The following is a 17580-nucleotide window of genomic DNA, read 5'->3' as shown; positions in this document are numbered from 1 at the left end:
TCCTGCTGCTGTCCCCCCCCGAGCCTTCCCTCTCCTCTGTCCCTTTCCCTGGGATAAATCCCAAAACCCCCCCCCAGCTGTCCCCTCCTGTCAGGGAGCTGTGCAGAGCCAGAAATTCCCCCTGATCCCCCTTTTCTCCAGCTGAGCCCCCTTCCCAGCTCCCTCAGGGTTCTCCAGCCCCTTCCTTAGCTCCACTCCCTGCTCTGATCCCCAAAAACTCAGATTCCCAAAGCTGCAGGTGCAGGACACTGCCCAGCCCCAGAGCTCCAACACTCCTCCATACAACTGACAAAATATAAGATACTTACAAGTTCTCCCTCTGCCCAGGATTAATTTTAACCCACGTTTTCTTCCTTAAAAATAAAATTCCATCATGGGAACAAGCGCTGGAAGGACTAAACAAGCAACCAGGCATCAATATTTATTAACACAAGACAAAGGAAACACAATCAATGCGTTAATGGGACACTGTCCAGCCAGGTGTTAAATTTAAAAATGTAACTAATCTAATTTTAAATAAATAAAACCTTTATACATAATTACAGAATGCCAGAGTCTGGATTGGACAATGGGAAAGAGGTTGACAGAAATAAAAGCAAAGGAAAAAAAAAAAAAAAAGCATCTAGGGCTAAAATTGATCCGGTTTTTATAACCTTATTTTAGGACAGTTAGTAGGACACAGCTGAATTGATTTAAACCAGAAATTAAGTGCAAATTCTAACAAAATGGGACAAAACTGTCCTGTTCCCACAGCGTTTGCTCAGAGAAGATTCAGGAACAGTGAGACACACACACACAAAATACACTTCAGTCCAGTGGGAAGAATTCCCAGTTTTTCAGTTTCACTGCAGTTAAATTGAAACCCCAGGGGCAAAAAAAAAAAGGGAATAAATGTGCCCTGTGCAGCCCCAGCAGCTGCAGCCACACCGGGGGGAGAGGCTGTTTTTTGGGAAAAGCACCCAGCCCTGCCCACCTGCCAAGGTGAAGGATCTTGCTTTGTTCCCCAAAAATATGGAAAGATCATCCCCAGCTAGAGAGGGAGGAGTGGAATGACCTGTGGAAGGCAAGTCCTGAGCAGAGCTGGGGGTGGAATTTTGGGGATTCCAGAGCCCCAGCTCCATCCTTCCTCCTCCCCAGCATTGTGGGAAATGGATTTATAGAAAATTCTCAAAGCATTCAGGGAAAGCCAAACTGAGCAGCTTCTCCTTGTGCCTGGAATGTTCTCTCATCCCATGGGCAGTGTCCTGCAGTTCTCCAGCACACAGAAATGGAACGTGCTGGAAGATTTGGAGCACACAGGGAGCCTGCAAGATAAAACCTCAAACCATAGGAAGCTATCAGTACCTATACAAACCAAAAAATAAGGGGGGGAAAAAAAAATCTCAATCCAGTCACAATCAAAAATGCCATTTCAGGAATTTCAGCTGCCACATTTGATGGAATTAATGCACATGTTGTTTTATTTGTGAAAAATCACAAATAAAAATAAAAGACAATCCTGGAATTGGACTTAAATCTACTTCAGTGGACAAAAAAATAAAAAATATTTGTTGAAACAATTTATCTAAAGCCTTGAGTAAAGAAAAAAAAAAGGTTCAAGACCACCAGTTTTCCCTGGAAAAGTCACACTGGAGTGAAGCTGCTTGGCCAGGCCTGGGCTGTGCAAGAAACACAAAAATGGTGACAAAGAACATGGAATAACAGGAATTTTCTGGCTGAAAATGCACTTTACACCCAAAATAAGCTGCAGGACCAACTGTTTTAGTCTTTGACCTGCCACTGTCCCCACTTTGTGTTCAATTTGTTAAAACTAAATATACTGAAGATTTTGTGCAGTGTTGGCTGATACCGTGGAAAACACAGACAAGGTTCCAAAATGTGCCCCTGAAACCCAAAGTGTTTGCAAAGAACCTTAAGTCCAGACCTGCCACAAAACTTCCAGTTCCTATTCCCCCACCAAATATTTTTCAAAAATATCATTTGAAACTTGTGAGTTTTAAAGCTCCTGCTTTCAGTGAGGAGCCACCAGGATGCAGCAGGAGCTTTTCAAGGACACAGCTGGGGTTTGCTCGTGGATCCACTGGACTCTGTCCCAGTAACTGCCACAGGATCTTCCAAGTCCACACCATCAACCCTTTAAAAACTGCCTAAAAACTTCGCGTGAGGTAATCTGGAACATTTGAAAAGTTTATTTACACTGTATACCACATCTGACTCAAAAAAACCCTGTTGCAGGATCTGGTAGCAGCTCCCAAGGCTTCCAAAATCATACATTAGCACCCAGAGAAGTGTAATTGCTGTTAAAAGATGAAGAATTAAAAAAAAAAAAAAAAAAAGAGATAATTTTGAGTCAAAGCTCAACCATCAGCTCTCTCCCAGCCCTGCTTCCCAGCAGGAAGAGCTTGTACCTGCTGCTTTCAGGTTTCTCTTTCTTCCCATTCCTTAATGCTGGAGCTGACACAGGCTGGGATTACAGTTTTCACAATGTTTTTTTTTTTAAAATGTGTTTGCCAGAATTACTGGATCCTCCAGTAAAAGAAAAATTGTGTCTGACTTAAAGCCAGAATTCTCCCGTTCTTTCGGGGAATGCTTTGAGGAGAGCATTTTTTGGTCACTCCCAGTTTCCACTAAAGCCTCTTCACAGTAGTTCAGGGAGCTGAAGGAATGCCAGAGGAATGGCACAAGCAGGGAATTCACCTGTGTGTCAACCTGAGGAATGGTTTTCCTTTCCACACCTGGTGCCACAGGATGAGGCAGAGGCTGTCCCTCAGTTCCTTCCTTGCACTGCCATTTCTCCCCAGTTCCATGCTGAATTCAGCCTCCTGGAGAAAGATGTGCCTTAAAACCAAAGGGTTCTACACACTTGTGGCCAGAATAAAGACACAAATGAAATCAGAAACCTGGGGAAGGTGGGAGCATCTCACATTGTGTCTAAGCCAATGTCAGGATGCTGAGGACCACAAAAGTCACCCATCCTTAAAAACATCAACCTTCAGCTGTCCTCACTAGCCAAGTTAATTTTCTATCTAAGTGAATTATGTATAATAATATTTACATATTTAAAATATAGGCAAAAATTCTTTTTAAATTCCAGAAATCTCTATATGAATAAGTAACTCTGATTCTGTAAGTTATTGATTTGGTCATGGCACAATTGTCATTAAGTTGTGTGATCCCGTGGGATGAACAGCTCCAGATACAAATGAGATCATGGAGTAGGGAACTGCAGAACTCCTGATGACCCTTTTCTTAATAGTTTATTATCTTAACTAAATAAACCCACCCCTTATAGAATCCTAACCCGGGATTAGATAAAAATACAAATATGTACAACGGGTGAAAAAGTAACACTACTGTAAAGGCCTTGGGGATTTCGTAGCTCACACACTTTCCCCCTTTGCAGTTCTCTAAAGCTCATGGTTCAGTAAACTGTTACAAACGTTTGCTGTTGCTTCCCCCATTTCCTCCACCCCAGCAGGACTGAAACCCCCAGGACAGGAGGGAGGGAATGAGGCAGCAACCTCAAACTTTAGATCAAGTATTAGTAATTTTCACCAGCTTCACTTCCATAACCAGCCTGATGTGCTCCCATCACATGTTGTAGGCCACGTAAATGGGGTCCAGCTGATCTGCCAGGAAACTGTCCCGGAGGTGCATCCGTTGTTTCTCGCCTCGGGAATTGATGGGGATGACTCCAGGATCCACCACCACCACCACACCCACAATCAAGTAATGCTCCTCCAGGACCACGTTGGTAACCAGAGGAACCAAATCCAGAGCCTCCTGCTCACAGCCACACAGCTCCACCACCACCACCAGCAGGTTGGTCCAGGTGAACACAGCACTGCAATGACAGAGGAAAAACAGCACCAAACCCAAGTTATTGCCACAAAGATCCGAAGTTTCCAGTTCTTTATCCTTAGATGGATACCGCCTCCTTTTTGGGTGGCATTTCCAACCTAACTGCAACATGACTTGGTCCTGATGTGACAAAAATCAGACCTATCTCAGCAATACCTGTATGAGACAGGAACCCAACTCAGAAAGGGCTCTTTACACCCCAGAGAAGGAAATCACCATTTCTGTGTTGAGCTAAGGCTTGTCAGAAAACACTGAGTGTTCTCATCTGCAGATGTGAAATCAGGTGTATGAATTACTGATGGCAACACAAAAAACTCAATTTCTCTACTTTTTTTTTTTTTTTTTCAGATAAAACCCTGCATCTTTGCCTAAACTGCAACATTTCAGCTGGGCTAGGGTGACTCCACTCCTCAGGACTGTTTTACCGTTCAGCAATGCTCCAGAAACAGCTCTTTACACCCCAGAGAAGGAAATCACCATAATTTCTGTGTTGAACTAAGACTTGTCAGAAAACACTGACAAGCAGATGTGAAATCAGGTGTACGACCTGCTGCTGGCAACACAAAAAACCCTGAATTTCCCTACATTTTTTTTTCAGATAAAACCCTGCATCTTTGCCTAAACTGCAACATTTCAGCTGGGCTAGGGTGGCTCAGGACTGTTTTACCATTCAGCAATGCTCCTGTGGGTTCGGGACACCGAGGTCTCGATGTCGATGGGGTGGTACCGCAGCCCCCGCAGCTCCAGGGTCTCATCCAGGGCTCCCACAACGTACAGGGCATCGTGGCGCTCTGGGGAGAGAGCACAGGAGGGGGAATAAATGGAATTTTGATAGAACAAACTGTCTGTTGTATAAGCTAAAGAATTCCAGAATGGTTTGCAGTGGAAGGGACCTTAAAGCTCATCCAGTCCCACCTCCTGCTAGGGACAGGGACACCTTCCACTGGTCCCAGGGTGCTCCAAGCCCTGTCCAACCTGGCCTTGGACACTTCCAGAGATCCAGGGGCACCCACAGCTTCTCTGGGCATCCTTTGCCAGGGCCTCACCACACTCACAGAAAGGAATTCCTTCCCAAAATCCCCTCTAACCCTGCCCTCTGGCAGTTTGAAGCCACTGCCCCTTGTCCTGGCACTCAAGGTCTCTCTCCATCTTTCCTGCAGCTCCTTCAGGCACTGGAAGGCCACAATGAGGTCACCCAAAGCTGCTCTTCTCCAGCCTGAAGGCAGCTCTGCAGGTGAGGCCTCACCTGAGCAGGGCAGAGGGACAGCCCCTCCTCCCCTGCTGCCCATGCTGGGGGCTCAGCCCAGGCTCAGGGGGTTCCTGGGGCATGTCCAGCTCCTAAAACCCTTCTGCCCAGGGCTGCTCCCTCTGCTCATCCCAGCCTGGATCAACCCAGGTTAAACCTGGTTAAACCACACGAGAGTCCCATGGGAATGCCCAGGCTGCCCATGAGAGCTGTGCCCAGGTGTAACCCCTGGTTAAACTACACAAGATTCCCATGGGAATGGGAATGCCCAGGCTGGCTGTGTCCCTGTGAGCTGTGCCCTCCCATGGGAATGCCCAGGCTGCCCATGAGAGCTGTGCCCAGGTGTAACCCCTGGTTAAACTACACAAGATTCCCATGGGAATGGGAATGCCCAGGCTGGCTGTGTCCCTGTGAGCTCAGCCCAGGTGCAAGCCCTGGTTAAACCATGGGAATGCCCAGGCTGGCTGTGCCCCTGTGAGCTGTGCCCGGGTGTAACCCCTGGTTAAACTACACAAGATTCCCAAGGGAATGGGAATGTGCCCCTGTGAGCTGTGCCCAGGTGCAAGCCCTGGTTAAACCATGGGAATGCCCAGGCTGCCCATGCCCCTGTGAGCTGTGCCCAGGTGCAAGCCTTGGTTAAATCACACGAGAGCCCCATGGGAATGCCCAGGCTGCCCCTGCCCCCATGAGCCGTGCCCTCCCATGGGAATGCCCAGGCTGTCCGTGTCCCTGAGAGCCGTGCCCTCCCATGGGAATGCCCAGGCTGCCCCTGCCCCTGAGAGCTGTGCCCTCCCATGGGAATGCCCAGGCTGTTTGTGTCCCTGTGAGCCGTGCCCTCCCATGGGAATGCCCAGGCTGCCCATGCCCCTGTGAGCTGTGCCCAGGTGCAAGCCCTGGTTAAACCATGGGAATGCCCAGGCTGCCCATGCCCCTGTGAGCTGTGCCCAGGTGCAAGCCTTGGTTAAATCACACGAGAGCCCCATGGGAATGCCCAGGCTGCCCCTGCCCCCATGAGCCGTGCCCTCCCATGGGAATGCCCAGGCTGCCCCTGCCCCTGAGAGCTGTGCCCTCCCATGGGAATGCCCAGGCTGTTTGTGTCCCTGTGAGCCGTGCCCTCCCATGGGAATGCCCAGGCTGCCCCTGCCCCTGTGAGCTGTGCCCAGGTGCAAGCCCTGGTTAAACCATGGGAATGCCCAGGCTGTCCGTGTCCCTGAGAGCTGTGCCCAGCTGCAAGCCCTGGTTAAATCACACGAGAGCCCCATGGGAATGCCCAGGCTGTTTGTGTCCCTGAGAGCTGTGCCCTCCCATGGGAATGCCCAGGCTGCCCCTGCCCCTGAGAGCTGTGCCCTCCCATGGGAATGCCCAGGCTGTTTGTGTCCCTGAGAGCCGTGCCCTCCCATGGGAATGCCCAGGCTGCCCCTGCCCCTGTGAGCCGTGCCCTCCCATGGGAATGCCCAGGCTGCCCCTGCCCCTGTGAGCTGTGCCCAGGTGCAAGCCCTGGTTAAACCATGGGAATGCCCAGGCTGTCCGTGTCCCTGAGAGCCGTGCCCTCCCATGGGAATGCCCAGTCTGCCCATGCCCCCGTGAGCTGTGCCCTCCCATGGGAATGCCCAGTCTGCCCGTGTCCCTGTGAGCTGTGCCCTCCCATGGGAATGCCCAGGCTGCCCCTGTGCCAGCCCCACCTCCGCTGGCCGCCGTGAGCTCCGTGCGCCGCACGAAGCCCAGGTAGCCCGTGCGGGCCCAGAGCGTCTGCGCCGCGTCCCCGAAGCTCAGGCGGGTGTTGAAGTGGTCGGCCTGAAGGGTCTCGTTGTCATAGATGGTGTAGTAGCCACTGGCTGTGTGGGGGCTGTTCACCCAAATCTGTGCAGGGAGGGGAAAAAGGGTCAGATCCCCACGCTGCCCATCTGGAGAAATCTGCCCAGTGGAGTGGGTAAAGGAATTGTAACAAGAAGGTTCTGGCTTTATCTGTGATTTTTTCAGATCAGAAAAATTCAGCTTTTACTTCCAAATACCCTACAGAATCTTAAAAATGCACCTTGAGGTGTAGTCTTGCAGTAACTGTAACTGAGGATTCACTGTGTAAATAAATTGTGGATTTTTAACATGTCAAGTCCAAAACTGGATAATAATCCATCAACACAAATCAATATACTGGTGTGTAATCAAAGTAAGAAAAGCCAAATGTAAATGATGCTATTTGGGAGCCAGTTTGCAAGATTTAAGGTGGAACAACCTTCTTTTCAAGTGGGTTTTCTTTAAACTTGACAGTGAGATAATACCCAAATTCTGAATGCTCCAGCAATAATTCATCTTACAAAGGTTTGTATCACAGCTCCAAACTGTCCCCCAGCAGAGAAAAGCCCAAGGAGCAGCAGGAAAAGGTCCCCGAGGAGCAAAACCTGCACTTACCTCCCCAAGGTGAGAATCTCCCAGAGGCCCTTTTGTCTCTGGATTGACAATGACCACTTTGACTCCAGGCAGAATCTAAAGAGCACAAGAAGGAGATGTGCAATCCCTGTTGGATTATCTTCAGCATAACAAAACACACAGGCTCTTCAATCAGGGCAGGATTTCACCCATGGACATCACAAATAGGGATAAAACAGGCCAGGGCAGGTACAGCAAGGCAAGATCAGGGTATGGATGTGTTCCATGGCTCCAGGGTCACACAGGTAAGATATTCTGACCTTGATTTTGAAGAATTCAGCTAAAAAACTACAAGAAAACCTCTTTCTGTTAAGCTATGAGAGAGTAAAAGCTACAGTAAATCCCAAATACAGCCTGATTTCAAGAATACCAGAGCCCACACTTCTGATATGGTTCATTTACTGCAAAATGGACCAATTCCCCCAACAGTTCCAGCAAAACACACTCCTAAATCAACAGGTAATTCCTTAAAAATCAAACTGACTTTCCAGAGGGACAGTGTAACCAAGTGCCACCCCCTCCCATGCCACAGGACTGTCCTTCCCAGCTACAAAGGCAGTGGGAAGTGGGGAGACATGGAATTACCTTTCCAGACTCAGAGAGCAGCAGGCTCTGTGGAGCTCCTCGTTCCACCAGACGCACTCTGAAGGTCAAGAAAAAAAAACAAATTGTCAGGGGAAAGAACAGAGCTGAAGTGCCTGGAGTGGTGTGAAAACTCAGCACCACTGCAGGGTTTTATACAGTTAATAAATTGGTTTAAGTGAACTTACAGTACCTGTCATGTCTCAAGGATTTCAGGTCTACATACACCGTGGTGGGATCTGGCCCCGATGTTCCCTGAGGAGTTAATATTTAAAAACCATGGATGTATTTAGAGCAGTCAGGGTTAACTTCTGCCTGAGCCCAGAAACATTTCCAGGGGTTTTTGGAGCAGAATTCCTACTCATATTCCCCCACCTTTGCAGCTGCACCCTTCAGTAAGCAGGTGACTTTCTGGAACCTGTGTGGGAAGGAGCCTTGGGGAGGGGGGAAGACACCCCAAGGCCTCTCAGGCACCAGCCTGGAGCAACCAGGCACTGTTTATGTGGGAATAAACAGCTCAGATTCATGTTCCACTTGCTTTGAGCATCTGTGGGCAACAAGGCTGGAGAGGGGCTGGGAACACAAGCCCTGTGAGGAATGTTTGAAGGAGCTGGGGTTGTTTAGCCTGGAGAAGAGGAGGCTCAGAGGTGACCTCGTTGCTCTCCACAACTCCCTGAAGGGAGGTGCAGACAGGTGGGGTCGGTCTCTTCCACTGGGCAGCACTGACAGAACAAGAGGACACAGCCTCAGGCTACGTCAGGGGAGGTACAGGTCGGATATTAGGAAGATATTTTTCACCAAAAGAATAATAAAGTTCTGGAATTGTCTTCCCAGGGAGGTGGTGGAATCACCATCTCTGGATGTGTTTAAAAAAAGAGTGGACGTGGCACTTGGTGCTGTAGTCTGGTTGAGGTGTTAGGGCATGGGTTGGACTGGATGATCTTAGAAGTCTCTTCCAACCTCATTGTTCTGTGATTCTGTGATTCTGTGATACGATTTGGCAGCTGAAAATGAGAGAAGCTGCTTAAATCTTGCACCAGCTGTTCCCTACAGGGCAGATGTTGGGCTTCAGAAATGCGTGCAGATGGAGAGTGTGGAACTCAACCGAGCCTGGCATCTGGAACCTGGTGCCAGTGACAACAAAGAGCCCTGGGAAGCCTTACCTGTAAACAGATGGCCACGTTGACCCGTGAGCCAAAGGTGGTGCTCACGGCCCGGGACGAGAGCCCGATGTCCTTGAAGAGTTTGGAGAAGGAATGAGTGAGGGAAACGCGCGGCCGCTCCTCCGCCACCACCACGCAGGTCCGGACACAGGACAGGTTAATGCCTCGGGCCTGCACACAAACATCAGGCAAAGGGCTGCAGGTGTTCATCTGCCCCCTCTCAACAAGTTATGTTTGCTTCTTATCCCTTGAAATGACTCGGGAAATGCAGGATGAACTCGGCCCTTGTGTTCCGAGTTACCTTCCCTCTTTCTGATTCTATTTGGAATTATAAATTGTGTCTGACCAGAGCCTGGAAATGCAGCCAGAGCAAGATGTGGACTGACAGAGCTCCCTCCTCTGCCCTGCCCCAGCTCTCAGCACAGCTGCTCTGCTGAGATTACACCTCTGAGTCACTGCTTATACAGATGGAAAGCAAACCCAGGCAGAATAAAGTCATCCACTGGGATTGCACTGACTCTTCAACAACACTGGCACCTGAATCCATGATTATTTCTATGGTGAATGCTCTGACCAGCACCAGGCAGGAGATCCCATGTGCTGCTCACCTGGTGCCATGGCCCAGGCACCTGCAGAGCTCTGTGCCAGCCAGAGAACAAGGCTGAGCCTTGATCTCACAGAGCCACTATTCCAGGAAATCCCAGGGAAAAATCCACCTCAGGCATGGCATGGAGCTATTTTTTCTCTTCTTTCATCTCCAAGGAGAACACACCTCCATTGAGCAGCTCTCCTGACATGTGCTTTCCATCATGTGCTGGCCTGAGCCTCCACTGCAGACTGTTACATAAGGAATCTGCTGCAGAGCAGCACTGGGATCCTCCCTGCTCAGGGCTGCCCTGACATTCCCTGGCAGGTGCTCCCTGCTCCTCCCCAATCCTCTCCTCTCCCAGGGAGATTTGCTTTTGGAGCACCTCTGGCCTGGAGATTTGTGCAACAGGAAAATTTGTATTTAACAATCATCTCACTTTGCTTTAGTACCAGAGTTCCCTTAATTTACATAATGTAACACGCAGGAAACGTTTCTTACCTTTAACATTTCAACTTGGTTTCCAAGTCCCTTTGTACACAGTTCCATGACTGAATAGGAACAGAAAGTGTCCCTTATTTTATACTGGCTGACAGTAGATAACCAGAGAAAAAGATTGGATTCCAGCTCCATAGGAGGAATTAAAATTGACTGATGTCCAGAATACACACTGTGAGGAAATTCAAGGGAGAAAACATTTTAGTGAAGCTTGTAGTTATCTTTAAATTAATATTTACTGTATTTGCACATTACATTCCTGCTAGTCCAAAGGCAGGTTGGGGGACTGCAGTTGAGGCAAACTGGAGCAGCAACACTTTAAAAAAAGCAACTTACTGTACAAGGATAACAATTTATCCACACACAAACACACACTGACAGTGAAGGAAGAGAACTCAACCCCACCGAGAACAAAAACTCCCTTACTGCAACATGTAATCAGGGAAGAAAGGGAAAAGAAACATTCTGAAGCCAGGAATATTTGGCAGCACAAACACACACAATCAAGATGGGATAACATCTTGCTAAGCTGCAGCAAAAGGGAACATGTTGTTGTCAGCTCCAAGACAAATTCCCCCCTTACTGTAAATGAAGTCATTCTGTAATGTCAACACGTCTGTAATTACACTCATTTCCCATTTACAACCAGCCAAGAGTTAACCTGCCCCTCTCCCCACACAAAGTCCTACCTGCAAAGGCACCAGAGCACAAACCCCAGCCCGCAGTAGGGGTCCAGACAAATGGCAATCTGCCGGGAGGAGTAGAGCTCACACTGGAGCTTGATGGCCCTGCACAGGCCACTGACAGCAGCGTGGGACATCTGCAACACAGGGGACACTGCTGGGGCCTGTCAGGGTCCAGGACATCCCTCCAGCTGTCTCAAGACCCTGACAGGGGGCTCAGAAACCTTAACACAAAGTCAAAAACACCTATAGCTTCGATTTTAGCCCGTAGAAAAAGCTGCCAAGTATGAACTTGAACACAACTTCTTGTGTTATGAAGAATTACAAGCCACAAAAGTATGAGTAGTGCAATATTTAGAGTTAACACAAAGTGAAAAAGTAGAATTTTAGAGTTTTTAGACTAAAATTCAAGAAGTCAAGACAGAAAGATTTAAGTGTGTCCTAGCCTCCTTCTCCTTCTTCTTGTCCTCCATGTCTTAGTGTAATAGTAACATTTTTCTATTAAAGTAGAAACACACTGTCTAACATAAATGATAAGTATTAGCACACAATTGTGAACATAACACATGTAATTTTTGATATAAAATGTAAACACCACCCGAAGCAACATGCAGAATGCCATGGCCTCCTTACTAGGCAGAGCTCAGCAAATCAAAGAAAGAATGTTATAGATAAAGAAAAATAAACAACCTTGAGAAGCTGATCCTACACATTTCAGACTCCTTCTTTAACTGCACGGGCTGGGAAACAAAGACTTTTACTGCCTGGGTGGTTGTGGAGTTTTCCTCTCTGGAGACATTCCAAACCCACCTGGACATGCTCCTGTGTCACCTGCTCTGTGTGACCCTGCCTTGGATTGGGGGATCTCCAGAGGTCCCTTCCAACCCTGACTATCCTGTGATTCCAACTCCAAACACACACGAGCCTTAACAACTTTAAAAAGGCTTAAATTTAAAAAGGCAACTTTAAAAGGCTTTCCTTTTTAGTTTCTTATCCTCTTTTTTCTGACTGCATCCCTCTCCTGCCCTTGGTGGAGCTCAGAGCTCTGCTGCTCTCCCAGGGCAGCTCTCCAGGGGGAGGCAGGAGCAGAATTCCTGATCCCACTGTGCAGACCTGTTTCCCTCCTCAGCAGAACTCAGCGAACTGAAGCTCACAGCTTTGTTAGAAGAAAATCAGGGTCTTTGTTTGAGCTACAACTTGGAGGTGGAGGTCAAGAAGAGGTGGCTCAGAGGGTCAGGTAAAGACAAGACACAAATGCCCATCTCCTAACCCATTACTATACCTTTACTCCTGTGAGCATGCCTGTTGTGGAAACACTAAAATCTAGATATGCCAACATTTCGGGTGTGGGTGGCTTATAGATCTGGGCCAGCCTCTTCCTGGGCAAGTCATCTGTGCAAGAGAGAAACAAACAGGTTCATTTTGGTTACTTGACTGGTATTTGAAAGGAGAACTCAACTTTTGAAACACCAGAGATGGAAGATAAAGCTTTCTATTAATTCTCTTTCCAGAAGAGACAGGCTAGTGTATGGCAAAACTCTTGCCACATAGAAAATTATTTATTTTCAGGAGAAGGGAGAAAAGACCAACTGGCTCTTATCTTCAGCAATTAAAGTGGTCTCCAGCAATCACTGCAATCATTTCCCACGCACAGCTCAATACAGAAGAGTTCTCAGTGAACAAGGGCACATCTTGGATAGCCTTTGTACGTATTCAAACAAATTTTCAGGAGCCACTCAATGAAATGGGGGACAGTCCCTTTGGAAGTCACCAGTCACCCCTCCACAGCACTTCAAGGAGCCCCTTGGCCAGGGAGCTCACCTGTGTCAATGATGGTTGGCCAGGTTTTCACATCCACAGCACCAGCTGCCTCTCTGGACTTGAGCAGCCTCATCAAGGTCTGGGTTGTGAGGATGCAGGCGGCTTTGCTCACCTGCAAAGATGAAAACTCACTGAAACAGAGAGGCAAGGGCATGTCCCAGCAGCACTGCCACTGCAAGAGCTGGTGTGCAGAGATTATTTTATCATCGACAGCCAGTTTCTTTCAGCAAACCTGAATTCCTTTCTCTGCCTTTTGCACACTCTGCTCTGCTTCCCCTTCACTACACCCCCAGTGCAGCCCAGCCTGCACAGACCCTGGCAGAACCTCTAGAGCAGGTGAGAAGGTGTCACAGCAAGATCCAGCTTTCTTCCCCAAGCTGCCTCCTGGTTACTGGGCTTGGGAAGTGACTTAACTGCAGGATTTGGACTTCCTCAGCATTAAGAAGTGAAATCAAGGTGAAATTCTGGGTGGCAACACCATGTTGGTGTTCTCAGAAAGCACCTGCACTCTGTCTGTGAGGAGGGGGTTCTCTCTGGCATTTTATGAAGGAGAACACTGTCCCTCAGCTCCAAGATGTGCCTCGATCCCTCTCACACAGACACCAAGAGCCTGTTCAAGGGTGCCACCCCCGGAGCACGAGGCTGGAGCAGTGAGTGTGACCCCTGTGTCACCTCTGGAGGCCGTGATCACTCCAGCCACAGTCCCTGTGACACACGTGTCACCCCTGGAGCCCACCCCTGCCACTCACCTCCACGATCATCCTCACTGTGGGCAGTGTTGCCACCAGGCTCTGGGCGTGGGGCGGGCGCACGGTGACAGGGACACAGCCCGAGTACAGGCAGCCATAGAAGGCTGTGATGAGCTCAATGCCTGCAAGGACACCACAGCTGCACTGGGGGACACTGGGGAGGGTCCCCCAGGGCACAGCAGGGCAGTGCTGCTGCTCCTCCCGTGGCATTTCCACTGCACAGGTGGGCAACATCTGCAGCCCAGCAGCAAGGGCAGCACAAGGATGCTGGGAAAGCTTGGGATAGGGAATGAGGGAAAAGTAAAGGAACCACACAGGAAAGCATCTCCATCATAGAGGAAAAGAACATCAGACCACTCCAAAGTCAGTCAGGACACACCAGTGAGCACCTCTCACTAGCACTGAGTGCCTTTCCCGTATTCCCAGATCCCAGATGAGATTCCAAAGCAAGCCCAGGCTGTGTTTCCCCAGTGGGACTCACTCACCAGGAGGATAAAGAAGCACCACATTGTCTCCTGCATTGAGATGGCCTTTGTCACACAGCACTGATGCGATTCTCTCAGCCTTTTTGTGCAGCTGAAGGCAGGTGGCCGTGCACACAGTGGTTCCCTTGAAAGGAGACAAAAATGCTCTAAACAGGGGCTGGCACAGCACAAACTGGCTGCTCTGAGGTAAACCCAAGCTTGCTGGCTAGCAGGAGGCTACAGCTACGAGTTATCTCTACTTAAAGGCTGCTGGCGCCCAGTGAGCCACTCATCCACTACAGTATCAAAGGACAGAGATGGAGTTAGATCTGCTCTAGAAAATTCTACCTTCCAGGGAGTCAGTTCAGGTCTTCTTGCACCAGAACCTTGCCAGAATATACTCAACACCATTGATAGGGGTGGTGGCACCAAGGGATACACCATTAAATGATACAGGAGCCAGTGGGACCTACAAACACGCTCAGTTTTAAAATGAAGTGTCAAGCCATGAGAGCCATTTGCTGAAGGGACCTAGAGGGTCAAGTTTTAAGTTACAAATCTATGGGCAAAATCTGATACAGAGGTTAAAGAGAGGCACTGCAGAGGGCAAAAGATTTTAAAGACTCTCCAACTGGCACTGGATAACACGTGGACCTTAAAACCCAACAACTCAGCACTGACTGTACCTTGGCATTCAATAAAAGGAAGAGTGGGTGGTCAGGAGTCGCTTGAGCCCTCCACTGCAACACTTCTGTCAGGAACTGGTGCTGGAAGAGACAGGCAGGAGTTCAACACCAGCTTCTCCTTCAGTGCTCCCCACTGCTGCTCCGCACCCAGGAGGGAAAATTCCTTCCCACTCTCAGTCACAAACACTGATTTACCTTTTTAACTAAATCATTGTCTTCTATTTGACCCAGATCTCTCCCAGAGGCTTGAGCGATTCTCTTCCCAGCAACCAGGTTCCCCACCATCACAGAGGCAGGGCCCACACCTGTGGAGGGACAGGAGCACTTTGGGAAGGAGCAGAGCAAAGGCACAGGGAGTCCCTGCAGGATCCCACTGCCCCTGGGAATGAGCCTCACTGATGGAGTTCAGCAGGCATTGCCGGTTTCTATTCATCAGGAGGGAGAACCCCAGCGAGTTCAAAGGTGGGAATTAAAATTCCTGACTAACACATGCAAAGAGAGGCCTGGAACACACCCCAGTCACGGGGCACAAGACAGGCCCTGGTCCCTAGCACGTGGGACAGGGACTAGGACATCACCCGGGTTCCTGGGGCTGAGCACTGAGCCCCAGTTCGACACCACCAAACAAAAGGGCTTCAGCTTACCTGGCTGTTTCTGCCTGGGCTTTGGCAAGTTTGTCACACAAGTGTGTGGGCACATGAGGATGTTGCAGGGGTGCAGAGAGCCCTCCAGAAAGTGCTGTTTGGTCTGGGAGATGTGGATCCCTCCCAGCGGAGTTTTTGGCAATGTGTTGGCTGGCACGAGAGCAAGGCAGTAAACACCCACTTGGTGAATGCTGTCAATTGCCTAGAGAAAGGAGGGATGGTCACTGGCATTCCTGGCACTGCTGGACACAGTCTGCTGCTGCTGATACACTCTCACACTGCAAGGCAAATCCCTGGGCTTGGGAGTCAATCTCTGACATCCCATCTGACCTCTGTGCCACCAGCGAGTCCTGCAGTGAGCCTGAAGTGCTGGGTACACCCCTGCCTTTACAGCCCATTTCATAGACACCAAATCCATTTTTAAATCTTTCATGACCAAAATATCCACGGTTGCCTGATGAATCACAGGATTCTGATCTCGGGATTGTATCCATCTGTCTCCTCTGAACCATCACACTCTGTTCCCTCCTGCCCGCCTCAGCATTCAGGCATCTGATCCATTATTCAGAGCACCAGGTACTTCCCTGATTTTCCACCCCAGCTCGCACACTTCACTCCCTGAATGCCATTCCTGGAACGACACACACACAGTGCAGGCAGCTCTCAAAGGAAGCACTTGCTACTCATTCTTCTAGGGCCACACTCATTCAGCTGTTCTGGCCTTTCCCTGCTGAAAATGCATCTCCAAAGAAAAGGGTGGCTTTAAAGCCAAACTCTGAGCTCCACATGATCCAGACTCAAAGCAGAACTCCAAAGCTTGAGCACGGATCTGCTTTGCAGCTCTGAGAGGCGACAGCAAGAGCCCCTCTGCTCTCTGGGATTCATGGAATCCCAGACTGGTTGAGGAATTTCTTCCCAAAATTTAACTTGAATTCCTCCTCTTTCACTTTGAAGCCATTCCCCTTGTCCTGTCACTCCAGCTCCCTCAGGACACAACAGAACAGCTTGGACACAGCTTGTGACCCTGCACAAACACCTTGTGCCAAGAGGGATGCAAAGCTTGGGCACCTCCATCGCTGGGCTCTCTCCATCGCTGGGCTCCTTCCATCGGGGCCATCAGCGGCCTCTGCTCTGCCCACACCCCAAAAGCAGCAGGATTTCCCCTGGCTGTACCTGCAGCACCCGACTCATCCACTGGAAACTGTCCTCCTCAGATGCATCCGGCCTCTGCTCTGCCACCACCACGATCCTCTCGTCGTAGAACACGGACACGGAGAACACAGCAATCCTAAGGAAAAGGGCAGAGCCACGCTCCAGTTTCACTCCTCAGAAACAGCAAGCCAAGGAGAGATTAAAGACAGAAGTTGTTCACAGAATTCACACTTGTTAAAATAACCATGGGGCAAAAACAAGAGAAAAAGCATCAGACAATTAACGTTGAGTCAAAAGGAAAGACTGGAGAGTGCTTAAGGGGTTAATTCCGCTTTCTGATGGAATTTCCATATGGCACAGTCCCCCGTTCTCCCAACCTGCTGTCACATTCTTGTTCCAACTTCTGGCAAAGCCCAAATGAAAGGAGATTTAAAGGCACCTACAGGATGGTTTAAAATCTCTCACTAAGTCTCAGAGATACGAGCTGCAGCCCTGTTTGAAGATCTACAAAATTACATCCACAACTGCTAAATAAAAATCAAATATCTTTGGACATTAATGAAACTCTTCCTTGCTGCACCAGCCAGCAGCTAACGACTGCAACTCTGCAGAGACAGAGAATTAATTTCTCCATGTGGCTGACTTATCTTGTTACTTGACTGCTTTCCCTAAAGCACAGGCTGGATAAAAAGCCAGGCTGGGCAGTGGGAAAAAGATCTGAGTTGGGCAGGATCAGGGCAATTGCTACCTAAATCAAAAATCTGTTTACTTTAACTGAGCTAGCAAAGAGAAATCCAAGGAAGTACTAAAGCTTGTGCTTTGCTTTATGACATGCAGCAGGTGATGGGGTTTTCTTGTGCTGACCTTCCTCTGTAAACTGTTTTTATTGACTCCACGGCCAGTCCAGTGGCCACGATGTCGTCGGCGTTGTGCCTTCTCCCGCTCACTGTCAGCAACCCGTCCATTTTCCCAACCACAAACACCAAACTGCCCTGCAAGACAAGAAGGCAACCGTGAG

General features: G+C 49.1%; 1 protein-coding gene across 2 annotated transcripts in view; it reads right to left on the bottom strand.

Annotated features, from left to right (window-relative positions):
- Positions 1-405: 405 nt before the first annotated feature.
- The window catches only part of DIP2B (disco interacting protein 2 homolog B), a 64645-nt gene continuing 47470 nt past the window's right edge, over positions 406-17580 (bottom strand). For both annotated transcript variants that reach the window (XM_053967407.1, XM_053967408.1), the window contains 18 exons: positions 17427-17554; positions 16584-16698; positions 15411-15612; positions 14962-15071; positions 14767-14847; positions 14102-14225; positions 13617-13738; positions 12868-12979; positions 12329-12438; positions 11053-11183; positions 10367-10535; positions 9280-9450; positions 8310-8371; positions 8120-8177; positions 7517-7591; positions 6790-6967; positions 4529-4652; positions 406-3844 (listed from right to left, as the gene is read on the bottom strand). In XM_053967407.1, coding sequence (XP_053823382.1) covers positions 3592-3844; positions 4529-4652; positions 6790-6967; positions 7517-7591; positions 8120-8177; positions 8310-8371; positions 9280-9450; positions 10367-10535; positions 11053-11183; positions 12329-12438; positions 12868-12979; positions 13617-13738; positions 14102-14225; positions 14767-14847; positions 14962-15071; positions 15411-15612; positions 16584-16698; positions 17427-17554 — 2325 coding nt within the window. In that variant the 3' untranslated portion in view covers positions 406-3591. The remainder of the gene's footprint in view (positions 3845-4528; positions 4653-6789; positions 6968-7516; positions 7592-8119; positions 8178-8309; positions 8372-9279; positions 9451-10366; positions 10536-11052; positions 11184-12328; positions 12439-12867; positions 12980-13616; positions 13739-14101; positions 14226-14766; positions 14848-14961; positions 15072-15410; positions 15613-16583; positions 16699-17426; positions 17555-17580) is intronic.

This window comes from Vidua chalybeata, chromosome 30 (genome assembly GCF_026979565.1).
Source record: "Vidua chalybeata isolate OUT-0048 chromosome 30, bVidCha1 merged haplotype, whole genome shotgun sequence".
Lineage (NCBI taxonomy): Eukaryota > Metazoa > Chordata > Aves > Passeriformes > Viduidae > Vidua > Vidua chalybeata.
Note: the sequence above shows the minus strand (reverse complement) of the source record. Positions and strands in the feature narration are given on the sequence as shown.